This window comes from Agelaius phoeniceus, chromosome 37 (genome assembly GCF_051311805.1).
Source record: "Agelaius phoeniceus isolate bAgePho1 chromosome 37, bAgePho1.hap1, whole genome shotgun sequence".
Taxonomy (NCBI): domain Eukaryota; kingdom Metazoa; phylum Chordata; class Aves; order Passeriformes; family Icteridae; genus Agelaius; species Agelaius phoeniceus.
In genome coordinates, this window is record NC_135302.1 from 1,950,947 (window position 1) to 1,969,563 (window position 18,617).

Below are 18,617 nucleotides of genomic sequence, written 5' to 3' on the forward strand. Positions count from 1 at the left end.
ATAATAATAATAATGTAATATTAACTATTAATTGGCAATTAATCATTAATTAATGCTGCACAAATAATTAATGATTCCTGATATAAAGAAATAATAATAATAATAATAATAATAATAATAATAATAATAATAATAATAATAATAATAATAATAATAATAATAATAATAACTATTGTAATTATTATTAATAACATTAAATGTTATTAATTTATTTATTTCTATTAAATTTAAAATTTAATTTAATTTTATTAATTATTTTTTAATTTATCCTTATAATATTTCTACACTTTTATAATTATTAATAATGCATAATTATTAAGTAATAAATTATATTCAACACCCAATTATTTAATTATTACTCATTATTATGGTATTAATAATTATGTAATTATAATTAACATAATGATTATTATTTATTTATTAATTATCATTAAGATATCACTATAATCCCTTAATTAATAATAATTAATAAAAATAAATTTTTATATTAATCTAAGTTTAATATTCTTAGATTAATTATGTTAATTATAACATAATAATTAATCTAAGAATATTATTAATAACATAATTAATGTCTAATAAATAATCAATATCTAATGAATAATTAATTGATCCCTGCCTAATCAATCATTAATTAATCGATGCCTTATCAATCATTATTTATCTAATTAACCAATGCCTCATAAATCATTAATCTCTGTTTATTAATGAGCTATTTAAATGCTAATAATAATTAATTCGCGGTTATTAAATCCTAATAATAATTAATTCGCGGCTATTAAATCCTAATAATAATTAATTAGTGGCTAATTAAATGCTAATAATAATAATTAGCGGTTATTAAATCCTAATAATAATTAATTCGTGGCTATTAAATTCTAATAATAATTAATTAGCCGCTATTAAATGCTAATAATAATTAATTAGCCGCTAATTAAGTGCTAATAATAATTAATTAGCGGCTAATTAAGTACTAATAAGAATTAATTAGCGGCTATTAATTAATTAATGAATGAGGGCAGCTCTTACCCAGCTCCATCCTCAGCTCCTCCATCTCTGCCGGGATTCGGGGATTTAGGAACCGAAATTTTGGGAATTTTGGGGATTTAGGAACGAAAATTTTGGGATTTAGGGTCGGGAATTTCGGGAATTTGGGGATTTAGGGTCGGGAATTTTTGGGAATTTGAGGATTTAGGGTCGGGAATTTCGGGAATTTGGAGATTTAGGGTCGGGAATTTCGGGAATTTTGGGGATTTAGGGACGGGAATTCAGGGAATTTGGGGATTTAGGAACCGAAATTTCGGGAATTTGGGGATTTAGGGACAAAAATTTTGGGATTTTTGGGGATTTAGGGTCGGAAATTTTTGGGAATTTTGGGGATTTAGGAAGAAAATTTTCGGGAATTCCTGAGAATTTTGGGATTTAGGAACGAAAATTTTGGGATTTAGGGTCGGGAATTCGGGGATTTAGGGACGGGAATTTTGGGGATTTTGGGGATTTAGGGTCGGGAATTTCGGGAATTTGGAGATTTAGGAACAAAAATTTCGGGAATTTGGGGATTTCGGGTCGGGAATTTCGGGAATTTGGGGATTTAGGGACAAAAAATTTGGGGGATTTTTGGGGATTTAGGGTCGGGAATTTCGAGAATTTGGGGATGTAGGAACGAAAATTTTGGGATTTAGGGTCGGGAATTTCAGGACTTTGGGGATTTAGGGACGAAGATTTCGGGAATTTCTGGGATTTAGTGTCGGGAATTTCTGAGAATTTGGGGATTTAGGGTCGGGAATTTCGGGAATTTTGGGGATTTAGGAACAAAAATTTCGGGAATTTGGGGATTTAGGATCCGGAATTTTTGGGAATTTGGGGATTTAGGAACGAAAATTTCTGAAATTTGGGGATTTAGGGTCGGGAATTTCGGGAATTTTGGGGATTTGGGATCGGGAATTTCGGGAATTTGGGGATTTAGGGTCGGGAATTTCGGGAATTTGGGGATTTAGGGTCGGGAATTTCCGGGAATCTTGGGGATTTAGGGACAAAAATTTTGGGGATTTTGGGGTTTTAGGGTCGGGAAATTCGGAATTTTGGGGATTTAGGGACGAAGATTTTTGGGAATTTGGGGATTTAGGAACGAAAATTTTGGGATTTAGGGTCGGGAATTCCGGGAATTTGGGGATTTAGGGTCGGGAATTTGGGGATTTTGGGGATTTAGGGACGAAAATTTCTGAAATTTTGCGATTTAGGGTCGGGAATTTTGGGGATTAAGGGACAAAAATTTTGGGATTTAGGGTCGGGAATTTTTGGGAATTTTGGGGATTTAGGGTCGGGAATTCCAGGAAGTTTTGGGATTTAGGGTCGCGAATTTCGGGAATTCTGGGGATTTAGGAACAAAAATTTCGGGAATTCCTGAGAATTTGGGATTTAGGAACGAAAATTTTGGGATTTAGGGTCGGGAATTTTGGGGATTTGGGGATTTAGGGTCGGGAATTTTGGGGATTTAGGGACAAAAATTTTGGGAATTTTTGGGATTTAGGGACGAAAATTTTGGGAATTTGGGGATTTAGGGTCGGGAATTTTGGGAATTTGGGGATTTAGGAACAAAAATTTTGGGGAATTTGGGGATTTAGGGACAAAAATTCCGGGAATTTTTGGGATTTAGGGTCGGGAATTTCGGGATTTAGGGACGAAAATTTCGGGAATTTGGGGATTTAGGGTCGGGGATTTTGGGGAATTTTTGGGAATTTTTGGGAATTTTGGGGAATTTTCGGGAATTCCGGAGCTGAGCTCACCCTCGCTGATTTCCTGCTGGGATTTCCCTGGGAACGGGAGAGGAAATTGGAATTTAAATTTTATTTTATTTTATTTTATTTTATTTTATTTTATTTTATTTTATTATAAGATTTCATTTAATTTCATTTCATATTTCATTTTATTTTTTTTAAATTAAATTTAATTAATTAAATTAAATTAAAATTATTTAATTTACTTTAATTTAATCTAATCCATTTTTAAAATTTCATTTAATTTAATTTCATATTTTATTCTATGTTTTAAATTAATTTATTATTAATTATTTTTATTTTATTTTATTTTAATTTAATTTAATCTCATCCATTTCATTTCATTTCATATTTTATTCAATTTTTAATTAATTCATTATTAATTATTTTTAATTTAATTTAATTTAATCTCAGCGATTTTATTTCATTTCATTGCAAATTTACTTTTATTTTATTTTATTTTATTTTATTTTATTTTATTTTATTTTACTTTATTTTATTTTATTTTATTTTATTTTATTTTATTTTATTTTATTTTATACTGTAATTAATTTTTACTTTCCTAAAAGAAAATCAAAATTAAAATTAAAATTAATTGAAATCAGGAAAAATTAATTTAAAATCATGAAAAATTAATTAATAATTAATAATAATTAATTAATAATAAATAATTAATTGGTTCATGCACTCACGTTCCTGAGCCAGAATCCGGCGGTCACCTGGGGTAATTAAAAGCAAATTAATGGGTAATTAATGGGTAATTATTGGGGAATTAATGGGTAATTATTGGGGAATTAATGGGGAAATTAATGGGTTATTAATGGGGAATTATTTGGTAATTATTGAATAAATTCTGAGCCATTAATTGGAAATGAACGCGTTAATTAATAATGGGCTATTAATGAGTAAATAATGCATCAATTACAGTTGATTATTGCGGAATTAATGGGTTATTAATGGGTAATTAAATGTGTTAATAATTACGGCTGATTAATGGGCAATTAATGGGTTAATAATGGGCAATTAATGGGTTAATAATGGGGAAATTAATGGGTTATTAATGGGGAAATTAATGGGTTATTAATGGGGAATTATTTGGTAATTATTGAATAAATTCTGAGCCATTAATTGGTAATGAACGGGTTAATTAATAATGGGCTATTAATGAGTAAATAATGCATCAATTACAATCAATTTGATTTTTTGGGGGATTTTTGGGGGATTTTTGGGGGATTTTGGGGGGATTTTTTGGGGGATTTTTGGGGATTTTTGGGGGGATTTTTGGGGGATTTTTGGGGGATTTTTGGGGGATTTTTGGGGGATTTTTGGGGGATTTTTGGGGGATTTTTGGGGGATTTTTGGGGGGATTTTTGGGGGATTTTTGGGGGATTTTTTGGGGGATTTTTGGGGGATTTTTGGGGGATTTTTGGGGGATTTTTGGGGGATTTTTGGGGGATTTTGGGGGGATTTTGGTGCTCACGGCGCAGCCGAAGGGCGGAGACCAGAACCAGGCCCAGGGCGAGGATGAGGAGGAGGACGAAGGCCGGGAGCCACGGGGACGAGGATGGGAAGAAAAGGTCTGGGGAGGAAAATGGGAATTTTGGGGGAAAATAAAGGGAAAATGGTAAAAAACAATGGAATTGTCAGAAAAAATATGGGAATTATTGAGAAAAAATGGGAATTATGGCCAAAAAAATGGGAATTATGGTGAAAAAATGGGAATTATGGTGAAAAAATGGGAATGATGGAAAAAAAAATGGGAATTATTGAGAAAAAATGGGAATTATGGCCAAAAAAATGGGAATTATGGTGAAAAAATGGGAATTATGGCCAAAAAAATGGGAATTATGGAAAATAAAATGGGAATTATTGAGAAAAAATGGGAATTATGGTGAAAAAATGGGAATTATTGAGAAAAAATGGGAATTATGGAAAATAAAATGGGAATTATTGAGAAAAAATGGGAATTATGGCAAAAAATGGGAATTATGGTGAAAAAATGGGAATTATGGCAAAAAAAATGGGAATTATGGCCAGAAAATGGGAATTATGGCAAAAAAATGGGAATTGTTGAGAAAAAATGGGAATTATGGAAAAAAATGGGAATTATGGTGAAAAAAGGGGAATTGTTGAGAAAAAATGGGAATTATTGAGAAAAAAATGGGAATTATTGAGAAAAAATGGGAATTATTGAGAAAAAAATGGGAATTATTGAGAAAAAATGGGGATTATGGGGAAAAAATGGGAATTGTGGTAAAAAAATGGGAATTATTGAGAAAAAAATGGGAATTATTGAGAAAAAATGGGAATTATTGAGAAAAAATGGGAATTATGGCAAAAAAATGGGAATTATTGGGGAAAAATGGGAATTATTGAGAAAAAATGGGAAATATTGAGAAAAAATGGGAATTATGGTGAAAAAATGGGAATTATGGAAAAAAAATGGGAATTATGGCAAAAAAATGGGAATTATTGAGAAAAAATGGGAATTATGGCAAAAAAATGGGAATTATTGAGAAAAAATGGGAATTATGGCAAAAAAATGGGAATTATGGAAAAAAATGGGAATTATGGCAAATAAATGGGAATTATTGAGAAAAATGGGAATAATTGAGAAAAAATGGGAATTATGGCCAAAAAATGGGAATTATGGAAAAGAATGGGAATTATGGTGAAAAAATGGGAATTATGGGAAAAAAATGGGAATTATTGAGAAAAAATGGGAATTATGGCCAAAAAATTGGGAATTATGGTGAAAAAATGGGAATTATTGGGAAAAAATGGGAATTATGGGGAAAAAATGGGAATTATGGTAAAAAAAATGGGAATTATGGTGAAAAAATGGGAATTAAGGAAAAAAAATGGGAATTATTGAGAAAAAAATTGGAATTATGGCAAAAAAATGGGAATTATGGTGAAAAAATGGGAATTATGGTGAAAAAATGGGAATTATTGGGAAAAAATGGGAATTATGGTGAAAAAATGGGAATTATTGAGAAAAAATGGGAATTATGGCAAAAAAATGGGAAATATTGAGAAAAAATGGGAATTATTGAGAAAAAATTGGAATTATGGTGAAAAAATGGGAATTATGGTGAAAAAATGGGAATTGTTGAGAAAAAAATGGGAATTATGGTGAAAAAAATGGGAATTATGGAAAATAAAATGGGAATTATGGTGAAAAAATGGGAATTGTTGAGAAAAAATGGGAATTATTGAGAAAAAAATGGGAATTATTGAGAAAAAATGGGAATTATTGAGAAAAAAATGGGAATTATGGCAAAAAAAATGGGAATTATGGTGAAAAAATGGGAATTATGGCAAAAAAATGGGAATTATGGCAAAAAATCCGGGAATTCTGTTAAAAATGAGAATTATGGCAAAGAAATGGGAAATTCTGTTAAAAATGGGAATTATGGGGAAAAACCACGGGAATTTCATTAAAAAAATGGGAATTATCGAAAAAAAACCCATAGGAATTCTGTAAAAAATGGGAATTATGGCCAAAACCCCAGGAAATTCCATTAAAAACGGGAATTTTGCTGAAAAATTCGAATTTCGTCAGAAATAGGGAATTGCACCAAAAAAAATGGGAATTTTGTCAAGAAATTGGAATTCTGTCAAAACCCAGCAATTCTGTCCCAAACTGGGGGGTTTGGATCCCGAAATTCGGAATTTCCCATTCCCAAACTGGGAATTCAATTTCCAAACTGGGAATTCCCCAATTTCCCATTCCCAAACTGGGAATTCCCATCCCAGCCAATTTGGGACCTTCTGGAACCCACAGAAAACCCCAGAAAAACCCTGGAAAAACCCAGAAAATCCCAGAAAATCCCAGAAAACTCCTGGAAATTTTAAAAACCCATGGAAAATCCAAGAAAACCCAAGAAAATTTTTAAAACCCCATGGAAAATCCCTGAAAACCCAAGAAAACCCAAGAAAACCCCAGAAAACCCCAGAAAAAGCCCAGAAAACCCCGGAAAATCCCAGAAAATTTTAAAACCCCATGGAAAATCCCGGAAAACCCCGAAAAATTTTTAAAATCCATGGAAAATCCCGGAAAACCCCAGAAAAGCCCAGAAAACCCTGGAAAACCCAAGGAAATTTTAAAAACCCCTGGAAAATCCTTGAAAACCCCAGAAAACCCCAGAAAACCCCAGAAAACCCAAGAAAACCCCAGGAAATCCCAGAAAACCCCAGAAAAACCCAAGAAAAATCCCAGAAAAATCCCAGAAAACCCAAGAAAATCCCAGAAAATCCCAGAAAACCCCAGAAAACTCCAGAAAAATCCCAGAAAAATCCCAGAAAACCCAAGAAAATCCCAGAAAATCCCAGAAAACCCCAGAAAAACCCAAGAAAACCCTAGAAAATCCCAGAAAATTTAAAAAACTCATGGAAAACCCAAGAAAACCCAAAAAAACCAAGAAAAACCAAGAAAAATTCCCCAAAAACCCCAGAAAAAACCCAGAAAATTTTAAAAACCCATTGAAAACCCAGAAAACCCAAGAAAACCCTGGAAAATCCAAGAAAAATCCCCGAAAACCCCGGAAAACCCCAGAAAATTTTCAAAACCCATGGAAAATCCCGAAAAACCCAAGAAAACCCCAGAGAACCCCGGAAAACCAAAGAAAACCCAAGAAAACCCCAGGAAATGCCAGGAGAATTTTAAAACCCCATGGAAAATCCCGAAAAACCCAAGAAAACCCAAGAAAAACCCCAGAAAACCCCAGAAAATGCCAAAAAAACCCCGAACCCCACTGGATTTGCCATGGGGTGCAGAATTCCCGATTTATTCCCGATTTATTCCTGATTAATTCCCGCTTTATTCCCGCTTTATTCCCGATTTATTCCCGCTTTATTCCCGCTTTATTCCCAATTTATTCCCGATTCATTCCCGATTCATTCCCGCTTTATTCCCGCTTTATTCCCGATTTATTCCCGCTTTATTCCCGCTTTATTCCCAATTTATTCCCGATTCATTCCCGATTCATTCCCGCTTTATTCCCGATTAATTCCCGCTTTATTCCCGCTTTATTCCCGCTTCATTCCCGATTCATTCCCGCTTCATTCCCGTTTTATTCCCGATTTATCCCCGCTTTATTCCCGCTTCATTCCCGCTTTATTCCCGCTTTATTCCCGATTTATCCCCGCTTCATTCCTGCTTTATTCCCGCTTCATTCCCGCTTCATTCCCAATTCATTCCCGCTTCATTCCCGCTTTATCCCCGCTTTATTCCCAATTTATCCCCGCTTTATTCCCGATTTATTCCCGCTTCATTCCCGCTTTATCCCCGCTTTATTCCCGCTTTATTCCCGATTCATTCCCGATTTATTCCCGCTTTATTCCCGCTTTATTCCCGGTTCATTCCCGATTCATTCCCGCTTTATTCCCGCTTTATTCCCGCTTTATTCCCGATTTATTCCCAATTTATTCCCGCTTTATTCCCGCTTTATTCCCGCTTTATTCCCGCTTTATCCCCGCTTTATCCCGCTTTATTCCCGGTTTTATTCCCGGTTCATTCCCGCTTTATTCCCGATTCATTCCCGCTTTATTCCCGCTTTATTCCCGATTTATTCCCGTTTTATTCCCGCTTTACTCCCGATTCATTCCCGGTTTATTCCCTCTTTATTCCCGCTTTATTCCCGCTTTATTCCCGCTTTATTCCCAATTTATTCCCGCTTTATTCCCGCTTTATCCCCGCTTTATCCCCGCTTTATTCCCGGTTTTCCAGCCCCTCACCGGCGATGACCACGGCGGACTCGGCGGCCGATCCCGGAGCCAGCGCGCGGCAAACGGCGCCGGCGGCACCGGAGCTCGGGCGGGGCAGCAGCAGCGAGATCCCGGAATTATTCCCGGAAATATCCCCGGAATTCCCGGAATTGTCCCCGGAATTATTCCCGGAAATATCCCCGGAATTCCCGGAATTATTCCCGGAATTGTTCCCGGGCCGGTTCCCGGAGCTCCAGAGCAGCCGCAGCCCCGGCAGAGGCGGCTCCGGGACGCAGCGCAGGCGGAGCCCGCCCGGCCCCGGCCCCTCCAGCAGCAGCAGCGGCTCCCGGAGCTGCCCTGAGGAGACGGAGGGAAAATGGCCCCGGGTGAGGGGCGGGGCAGGGGGCGGGGCAATGATCGGCCGGTAATTTGGGTCGATAATCCCGGATTGATTTGGATTGATAATCCTGAATTGATTGGGGTCGATTATCCTGGATTGATTGGGATCGATAATCCTGAATGGATTTGGATCGATAACCCTGAATGGATTTTGATTGATAATCCTGAATTGATTGGGATCAATAATCCTGGATTGATTGGTATTGACAATCCCTGATTGATTGGGATCGATTATCCTTGATTGATTGGGATTGATAATCCTGAACTGATTGGGATCGATAATTCTGAATCGATTTGGATTGATAATCCCTGATTGATTGGGATCGATAACCCTGAATTGATTGGGATTGATAATCCTGGATTGATTGGGATCAATAATCCCTGATTGATTGGGATCGATAATCCTGAATTGATTGGGATTGATAAACCTGAATTGATTGGGATTGATAATCCTGAATTGATTGGGATCAATTATCCTGAATTTATTTGGATCGATAATCCTGAATTGATTGGGGTCAATAATACCTGATTGATTGGGATCGATAATCCTGGATTGATTTGGGTCAATAATCCTGAACTGATTCGGGTCAATAATCCCTGATTGATTTGGGGTCAATAATCCTGAATGGATTTGGATCGATAACCCTGAATTGATTTGGGATCGATAATCCCTGATTGATTGGGATCGATAATCCTGAATTGATTTGGGATCAATAATCCCTGATTGATTTGGAATTGATAATCCTGAATTGATTGGGATCGATAATCCTGAACGGATTGGGATCAATAATCCTGGACTGATTTGGATCGATAATCCCTGATTGATTTGGGTCGATAATCCTGAACTGATTGGGATCAATAATCCTGAATTGATTGGGATTGATAATCCTGAATTGATTGGGATCATTGATTGGGATCGATAATTCTGGATTGATTTGGATTGATAATCCTGAACTGATTGGGATCGATAATTCTGAATCGATTTGGATTGATAATCCTGAATTGATTGGGGTCGATTATCCTGGATTGATTGGGATCAATATTCCCGAATGGATTGGGATCAATAATCCTGAATTGATTGGGGTCGATAATCATGGATTGATTTGGGTCAATAATCCTGAATGGATTGGGATCAATATTCCCAAATTGTTTGGGATCGATAATCCTGAATTGATTGGGATCAATATTCCCTGATTGATTGGGATCGATAATCCTGAATGGATTGGGATTGATAATTCTGGATTGATTTGGGTCGATAATCCTGAATGGATTTGGATCAATAATCCTGAACTGATTGGGATCAATAATCCTGGATTGATTGGGATTGATAATCCCTGATTGATTTGGAATTGATAATCCTGAATTGATTGGGATCGATAATCCTGAACTGATTGGGATCGATAATCCTGAACTGATTGGGATCAATAATCCTGGACTGATTGGGATCGATTATCCCAGATTGATTGGGATTGATAATCCTGAATGGATTTGGATCGATAATCCTGAACTGATTGGGATCGATAATCCCGGATTGATTGTTATTGATAATCCTGAATGGATTGGGATTGATAAATCCGGATTGATTGGGATTGATAATCCTGAATTGATTTGGATCAATTATCCCTGATTGATTTGGATCGATAATCCTGAATTGATTTGGATCGATAATCCCGAATTGATTGGGATCGATAATCCCTGATTGATTGGGATCGATAATCCTGAATGGATTGGGGTCGATAATCCTGAATCCATTGGGATCAATAATCCTGAATTGATTTGGATCATTGATTTGGATCGATAATCCCTGATTGATTGGGATCGATAATCCTGAATTTATTTGGATTGATAATCCTGAATGGATTGGGATTGATTATCCTGAATTGATTGGGATTGATAATCCCTGATTGATTTGGATCGATTATCCCGAATTGATTGGAATTGATTATCCCTGATTGATTTGGGTCGATAATCCTGAACTGATTGGGATCGATAATCCGGAATTGATTGGGGTCAATAATCCTGAATTGATTGGGATCGATAATCCCTGATTGATTGGGATCGATAATCCTGAACTGATTGGGGTCAATAATCCCTGAATTGATTTGGATCGATAATACTGAACTGATTGGGATTGATAATCCTGAATCCATTGGGATCGATTATCCCTGATTGATTGGGGTCGATAATCCTGAATTGATTTGGATCATTGATTGGGATCGATAATCCCTGATTGATTTGGATTGATAATCCTGAACTGATTTGGATCGATACTCCTGGATTGATTGGTATTGATTATCCTGAACTGATTGGGAACGATAATCCTGGGATTGATTGGGGTCGATAATCCTGAATCGATTTGGATTGATAATCCTGAATTGATTTGGATCGATAATCCCGGATTGATTGGGGTCAATAATCCTGAACTGATTGGGATCGATAATCCCTGATTGATTGGGATCGATAATCCTGAATTGATTGGGGTCAATAATCCTGAATGGACTGGGATCAATATTCCCAAATTGATTGGGATCGACATTCCCAAATTGTTTGGGACCAATATTCTCAAATTCATTGGGATCAATAATTCCCGATGGATTGGGGTCAATAATCCCTGATTGATTTGGGATCAATAATCCTGGGAATGGATTTGGGTCAATAATCCCTGATTGATTGGGATCAATAGTCCCTGATTGATTTGGGTCAATAATCCTGGATTGATTGGGATCATTGATTTGGGGTCAATAATCCTGAATCGATTGGGATCAATATTCCCAAATTCATTGGGATCAATAATCCCCAACTGATTGGGGTCAATAATCCCTGATTGATTTGGGATCAATAATTGGGGGTCAATTGATTGGGGTCAATAATCCTGAATGGATTGGGGTCAATATTCCCAGACTGATCATTGATCCCAAGCAATTGATTGGGATTGATATCCTGGGATTGATTGGGATCAATAATCCTGAATTGATTGGGATCGATATCCTGGCATTCTTTGGGATCAATATCCCAGAATTCTTTGGGATCAATCCTCCCAAATTCTTTGGGATCGATATCCCGGGATTGATTGGGATGAATATTCCCAAATCTTTGGGGTTCAATATCCCGGGATTTCTGGGGTTCCATATCCCAGGAATTTTGGGGTTCCCGGGGTTTTTGGGGTTTCCCATTCCCGGGGTTTTTGGGGTTCCCGGGGTTTTTGGGGTTTCCCATTCCTGGGAATTTTTGGGGTTTCCCGTTCCCGGGATTTTTGGGGTTCCCGGGATTTTTTTGGGGTTCCTGGGGTTTTTGGTGTTTCCCATTCCCGGGATTTGTGGAGCTCCCAGGGTTTTTGGGGGTTTCCCATTCCCGGGGTTTTTGGGGTTCCCGGGGTTTTTGGGGTTCCCCATTCCCGGGGTTTCCCATTCCCGGGGTTTCCCATTCCCGGGATTTTCGGGGTTCCCAGGGTTTTTGGGGTTTCCCATTCCCAGGATTTTCGGGGTTCCCAGGATTTTCGGGGTTCCCCATTCCCGGGACGGGATCCCGAAGTTCCCGATCCCACAGACTCACCCACTGTGGGATGGAGCACGGAGAGCACCAGGAGCAGCAGCGGGGTCGGGACTCCTGACCCCATTCCTGACCCCATTCCCGATCCCATTCCTGACCCCATTCCTGGTCCCGTTCCTGATCCTGTTCCCGATCCTGTTCCTGATCCTATTCTTGATCCTGATCCTATTCCTGATCCCGATCCCAATGCTGATCCCAATGCAATCCTGATCCCGATCCCGGTCCCAATCCCAATCCTATTCCCAATCCCAATCCTAATCTAATCCCTGATCCTGATCCTAATCCTGATCCCAATCCCAATCCCAATCCAATCCTGATCCTGGTGCTGATCCCGATGTTGATCCCAATCCTAATCCCGATCCCAATCTCAATCTAATCCCTGATCCCGATCCTGATCCTGATCCTATTCCTGATTCTGATCCCGATCCCGATCCCAATCCCAATCTAATCCCTGATCCTGATCCTGATCCTATTCCTGATTCTGATCCCAATCCTGATCCCAATCTCAATCTAATCCCTGATCCCGATCCTAATCCTGATCCCAATCCTGGTCCTGATCCTAATCCCAATCCTGATCCAAATCCAGTCCCAATCCTGATCCTAGTCCCGATCCCAGTCCCAGTCCTGATCCTGATCCCAATCCCAATCCCAGTCCTGGTCCTGATCCTGATCCCGATTCTGATCCCAATCCCGATCCCAATCCCAATCCCAATCCAATCCTGATCCTGGTGCTGATCCCGATCCCGATCCCGATCCTGATCCTGATCCTATTCCCGATTCTGGTCCCGATCCCGATCCCAATCCCAATCTAATCCCTGATCCTGATCCTAATCCCAATCCCGATCCCAGTCCCAATCCCGATCCCAGTCCCAATCCAATCCTGATCCCGATGTTGATCCCGATGTTGATCCCGATCCCGATCCCGATTCCGATCCCGGTCCCGATCCTGATCCCGATCCCGGTCCCGATCCCGATCCCAATCCCGGTCCAGGCCCCACCTGCGGCCGCGGCCCCGGAGCCGCTCCCGGAACTTCGGCCCCGGAACCGCCCGGATCCAAAGGGCGGCGGGAAAAGGGCGGGGCCGGGAGGGGCCTGGGGGGATTTGGGGACATTTGGGGACATTTGGGGACATTTGGGGGATTTGGGGGATTTTGGGGGGGGATTTGGGGGATTTTGGGGGATTTGGGGGATTTTGGGGTTTTGGGGGGATTTGGGGGGATTTTGGGGGTTTTCCCATTTCCCCTCCTTTTCTCCCATGTTTTCCTCCAATTTCCCCACTTTTTCCCAATTTTTCCCATTTCCCCAATTTCCCCCCATTTTTTCCCCCATTTTTCCCATTTTTTCCCAAAAATTCCAATTTTCCAATTTTCCCTTTCCCCTCCATTTTCCCCCATTTTCCCCAAAAATTCCATTTCTTCAAATTTTCACCATTTTCCCCCATTTTCCCCAATTTTCCCCATTTCCTCCCATTTTCCCCCATTTCCCCCCATTTTTCCACTTTCCCCATTTTCCCCAAAATTCCGATTTTCCCCTTTTTTCCCTTTTTTCCCAATTTTTCCCATTTTCCCCCCAATTTCCCCACCCCTCCCCCACCCACCAGACCCAACCAGGTAAAAAAAAAAAAAAAAAAAAAAAAAGCAAAAAAAAAAGAGGCAAAAAAAATCCAAAATCCGGGAATTTTATTGAATTTGGGATCCCCAGGTGAGCCCAGGTGACTCCAGGTGTTCCCTGCCCATTCCAGATGTGTCCATCACCTCTCCAGGTGTCTCTATCCCATCTCCAGGTGTTTCCATCTCATTCCAGGTGTTCCCAGCCCATCTCCAAATGTTCCCCTCACCTGTCCAGGTGTTCCCCTCACCTGTCCAGGTGTCTCTATCCCACATCCAGGTGTCTCTATCCCACATCCAGGTGTTCCCCTCACCTGTCCAGGTGTCTCTATCCCACATCCAGGTGTTCCCCTCACCTGTCCAGGTGTCTCTATCCCATCTCCAGGTGTTTCTATCCCATCTCCAGGTGTTCCCCTCACCTGTCCAGGTGTTTCTATCCCATCTCCAGGTGTTCCCCTCACCTGTCCAGGTGTCTCTATCCCACATCCAGGTGTTCCCCTCACCTGTCCAGGTGTCTCTATCCCATCTCCAGGTGTTTCTATCCCATCTCCATGTGTTTCTCTCACCTGTCCAGGTGTTCCCCTCACCTGTCCAGGTGTTTCTATGCCATCTCCAGGTGTTTCTCTCACCTGCCCAGGTGTCTCTATCCCATCTCCAGGTGTTCCCCTCACCTGTCCAGGTGTCTCTATCCCACATCCAGGTGTTTCTATCCCACATCCAGGTGTTTCTCTCACCTGTCCAGGTGTTTCTATCCCACATCCAGGTGTTCCCCTCACCTGTCCAGGTGTCTCTAGCCCACATCCAGGTGTCTCTATCCCATTTCCAGGTGTTCCCCTCACCTGTCCAGGTGTCTCTATCCCATCTCCAGGTGTTTCTCTCACCTGTCCAGGTGTCTCTATCCCATCTCCAGGTGTTTCTCTCACCTGTCCAGGTGTCTCTATCCCATCTCCAGGTGTTCCCCTCACCTGTCCAGGTGTCCTCACCTCACTACTGGGGGACCCGGAGCCACCTGTGGGGCTCACCTGGCCACTCCCACTCCCACCTGCAGAGCTCACCTGGCCCGCCTCACCTGCAGAGCTCACCTGTCCCTCCTCCCCTATGGAGCTCACCTGGCCGCTCTCAGCAGCAGAGCTCACCTGTCCCCCCTCACCTGCAGAGCTCACCTGGCTGGTCCCACTCCCACCTGCAGAGCTCACCTGTCCCTCCTCACCTGTCGGGCTCACTTGGCCACTCCCACTCTCACCTGTGGGGCTCACCTGACTGGTCCCACTCCCACCTGCAGAGCTCACCTGTCCCCCCTGCTCTATGGAGCTCACCTGGCTGCTCTCACCTGTTGGGCTCACCTGGCTGCTCCCATTCTCACCTGCAGAGCTCACCTGTCCCTCCTCCCCTATGGAGCTCACCTGGCTTCTCTCATCTGCAGAGCTCACCTGGCCACTCCCACTCTCACCTGCAGAGCTCACCTGGCCACTCCCACTGTCACCTGCAGAGTTCACCTGTTCCCCCTCCTCTATGGAGCTCACCTGTCCCGCCTCACCTGTTGGGCTCACCTGGCTGCGCCCCCCTTCACCTGCAGAGCTCACCTGTCCCCCCTCACCTGCAGAGCTCACCTGACTGGTCCCACTCCCACCAGCAGAGCTCACCTGTCCCCCCTCACCTGCTGCGCCCACCTGTTCCCCCTGCTCTATGGAGCTCACCTGGCTGCTCCCACCAGCAGAGCTCACCTGGCCACTCCCACCTGCTGGGCTCACCTGTCCCTCCTGCTCTATAGAGCTCACCTGTCCCCCCTCACCTGTTGGGCTCACCTGGCCGCTCCCACCTGCAGAGCTCACCTGACTGGTCCCACTCCCATCTGCAGAGCTCACCTGCTCCTCCTCACCTGCAGAGCTCACCTGGCCACTCCCACTCTCACCTGTTGGGCTCACCTGTCCCCCCTGCTCTATGGAGCTCACCTGTCCCCCCTCACCTGCTGCGCCCCCCTGTGCCCCGTGCCGCCGCCAGGCCCCGCCCAGGTACCTGAGCACCTCCCCAGGTGGGCTCCTCCTCCCTGCCTGGGGGTGGAGCAGCCCCCGCAGCATCTCCAGCCCCGCCCCCGCCAGGCCCCTCCAGCTGCGCCCGGGAGGCCCCGCCCCCTCCCCGCCCCCCTCTGCGCAGGCGCGGCCGTGCCAGGCGCGGAAGCGGCGGAAGGCGGGGTCGGAGCGCGCAGGCGCGGCCCAGGGGAAGCTGCCGGTGAGCAGCGCGAACAGCAGCACCCCCAGCGCCCAGGTGTCCACGGGCGGCGCCAGGTGGGGCTCACCTGGGCGCGGGCGGGCGCGCGGCAGCAGCTCCGGGGCGGCGTAGGGGGCGTGGCCGGGGGCGGGGCGCACCTGCGCGCCCTGCACGCGCGTCAGGCCGAAGTCGCCGAGCTTGACCAGGTGGCACTCGGGGTCAAAGGCCAGCACGTTGTCCAGCTTCAGGTCGGCGTGCACCAGGGCGTGGCCGTGCAGGTAACAGAGCGCCGAGCACACCTGGGCGGCGCAGCGCTTCACCTGCGGCTCCGGGAGGCCCACCTGGGGACGGGGCAGGGGACACCTGGGGTTACACCTAGGACAGGTGACACACCTGGGGACACAGCTGGGGTCACCTGGGGACACACTTGGGGGCATACCTGGGGACAGGTAACACACCTGGGGTCACCTGGGGACACACCTGGGGACACCCCTGGGGACAGGGGACACACCTGGTGTCACCTGGGGACACACCTGGGGATAGGTGACACACCTGGGGACGGGGGACACACCTGGGGGCACACCTGGGGACACACCTGGGGACACACCTGGGAGGGGCAGTGATTCACCTGCGGCTCCGGGAGGCCCACCTGGGGACGGGGGAGGGGACACCTGGGGTTACACCTGGGACAGGGGACACACCTGGGGACAGGGGACACACCTGGGGACAGGTAACACAGCTGGGGGCACACCTGGGGACAGGTAACACACCTGGGAGGGGCAGTGATTCACCTGCGGCTCTGGGATGCCCACCTGGGGATGGGGGGGACACACCTGGGGACACCTGGGACAGGGGACACACCTGGGGACGGGGGGGACACACCTGAGGTCACACCTGGGACACACCTGGGGACGGGGGACACAGCTGGGGTCACCTGGGGACACAGCTGGGGTCACCTGTGAGGGTTCACCTGTGACTCAGGGAGACCCACCTGGGGACAGGTAACACACCTGGGGACACCTGGGGACACCTGGGGACACCTGAGGATGGGGTACACACCTGGGGACACCTGGGGCACACCTATGGGGTCACTCAGTGCCACCTGGGGACAGGTAACACACCTGGGGACACCTGGGGACACCTGGGGATGGGGTGCACACCTGGGGACACTCAGTTGTGTCACTCAGCCAGTGCTGGGAGATCACCTGAGCACACCTGTTCTGCCAGCCAGGTGCAAAACTGTTCCCTGGTCCCACTCACCTGTCCCTCACCTGTGACTCACCTGTCCCTCACCTGTCTCACCTGTGTCACCTGTTTCACCTGTGACTCACCTGTCTCACCTGTGTCACCTGTCCCTCACCTGTCCCTCACCTGTCCCTCACCTGTCCCTCACCTGTGACTCACCTGTGACTCACCTGTGACTCACCTGTGTCTCACCTGTGACTCACCTGTCCCTCACCTGTCCCACCTGTGTCACCTGTGACTCACCTGTCCCTCACCTGTCCCTCACCTGTGTTTCACCTGTCCCACCTGTGTCACCTTTCCCTCACCTGTGACTCACCTGTGTCACCTGTCCCTCACCTGTGTTTCACCTGTGACTCACCTGTCTCACCTGTCCCTCACCTGTCCCTCACCTGTCTCACCTGTCCCACCTGTGACTCACCTGTGACTCACCTGTCCCTCACCTGTGTCACCTGTGACTCACCTGTCTCACCTGTCTCCCACCTGTCCCTCACCTGTCTCACCTGTCCCTCACCTGTGTTTCACCTGTGACTCACCTGTGCCCCACCTGTCCCTCACCTGTCCCTCACCTGTCCCTCACCTGTCCCTCACCTGTGACTCACCTGTCTCACCTGTCCCTCACCTGTCCCTCACCTGTTACTCACCTGTCCCTCACCTGTCCCTCACCTGTGTCTCACCTGTGACTCACCTGTCCCTCACCTGTCCCTCACCTGTCCCTCACCTGTGACTCACCTGTGACTCACCTGTCCCTCACCTGTCCCTCACCTGTCCCTCACCTGTGACTCACCTGTGACTCACCTGTCCCTCACCTGTGTCACCTGTCCCTCACCTGTCCCTCACCTGTGTTTCACCTGTGACTCACCTGTCTCACCTGTGACTCACCTGTCCCACACCTGTCCCCCACCTGTCCCTCACCTGTGACTCACCTGTGTCTCACCTGTCCCTCACCTGTCCCTCACCTGTGTTTCACCTGTGACTCACCTGTGTCACCTGTCCCTCACCTGTCCCTCACCTGTCTCACCTGTCTCCCACCTGTCCCTCACCTGTCCCACCTGTCCCTCACCTGTCCCACACCTGTGTTTCACCTGTCCCCCACCTGTGTCACCTTTCACCTGTCCCTCACCTG

General features: G+C 44.4%; 1 protein-coding gene across 1 annotated transcript in view; it reads right to left on the reverse strand.

The window, feature by feature from the left end:
• Positions 1–18,617, reverse strand: part of LOC129134007 (uncharacterized) — a 35,241-nt gene that overhangs the window by 12,188 nt on the left and 4,436 nt on the right. Inside the window, exons 6-12 of the mRNA XM_077193255.1 lie at positions 15,847–16,590; positions 15,472–15,564; positions 14,841–15,330; positions 8,517–8,843; positions 3,470–3,496; positions 2,787–2,813; positions 1,030–1,056 (exon numbers count right to left, since the gene is read on the reverse strand). Coding sequence (XP_077049370.1) covers positions 1,030–1,056; positions 2,787–2,813; positions 3,470–3,496; positions 8,517–8,843; positions 14,841–15,330; positions 15,472–15,564; positions 15,847–16,590 — 1,735 coding nt within the window. The remainder of the gene's footprint in view (positions 1–1,029; positions 1,057–2,786; positions 2,814–3,469; positions 3,497–8,516; positions 8,844–14,840; positions 15,331–15,471; positions 15,565–15,846; positions 16,591–18,617) is intronic.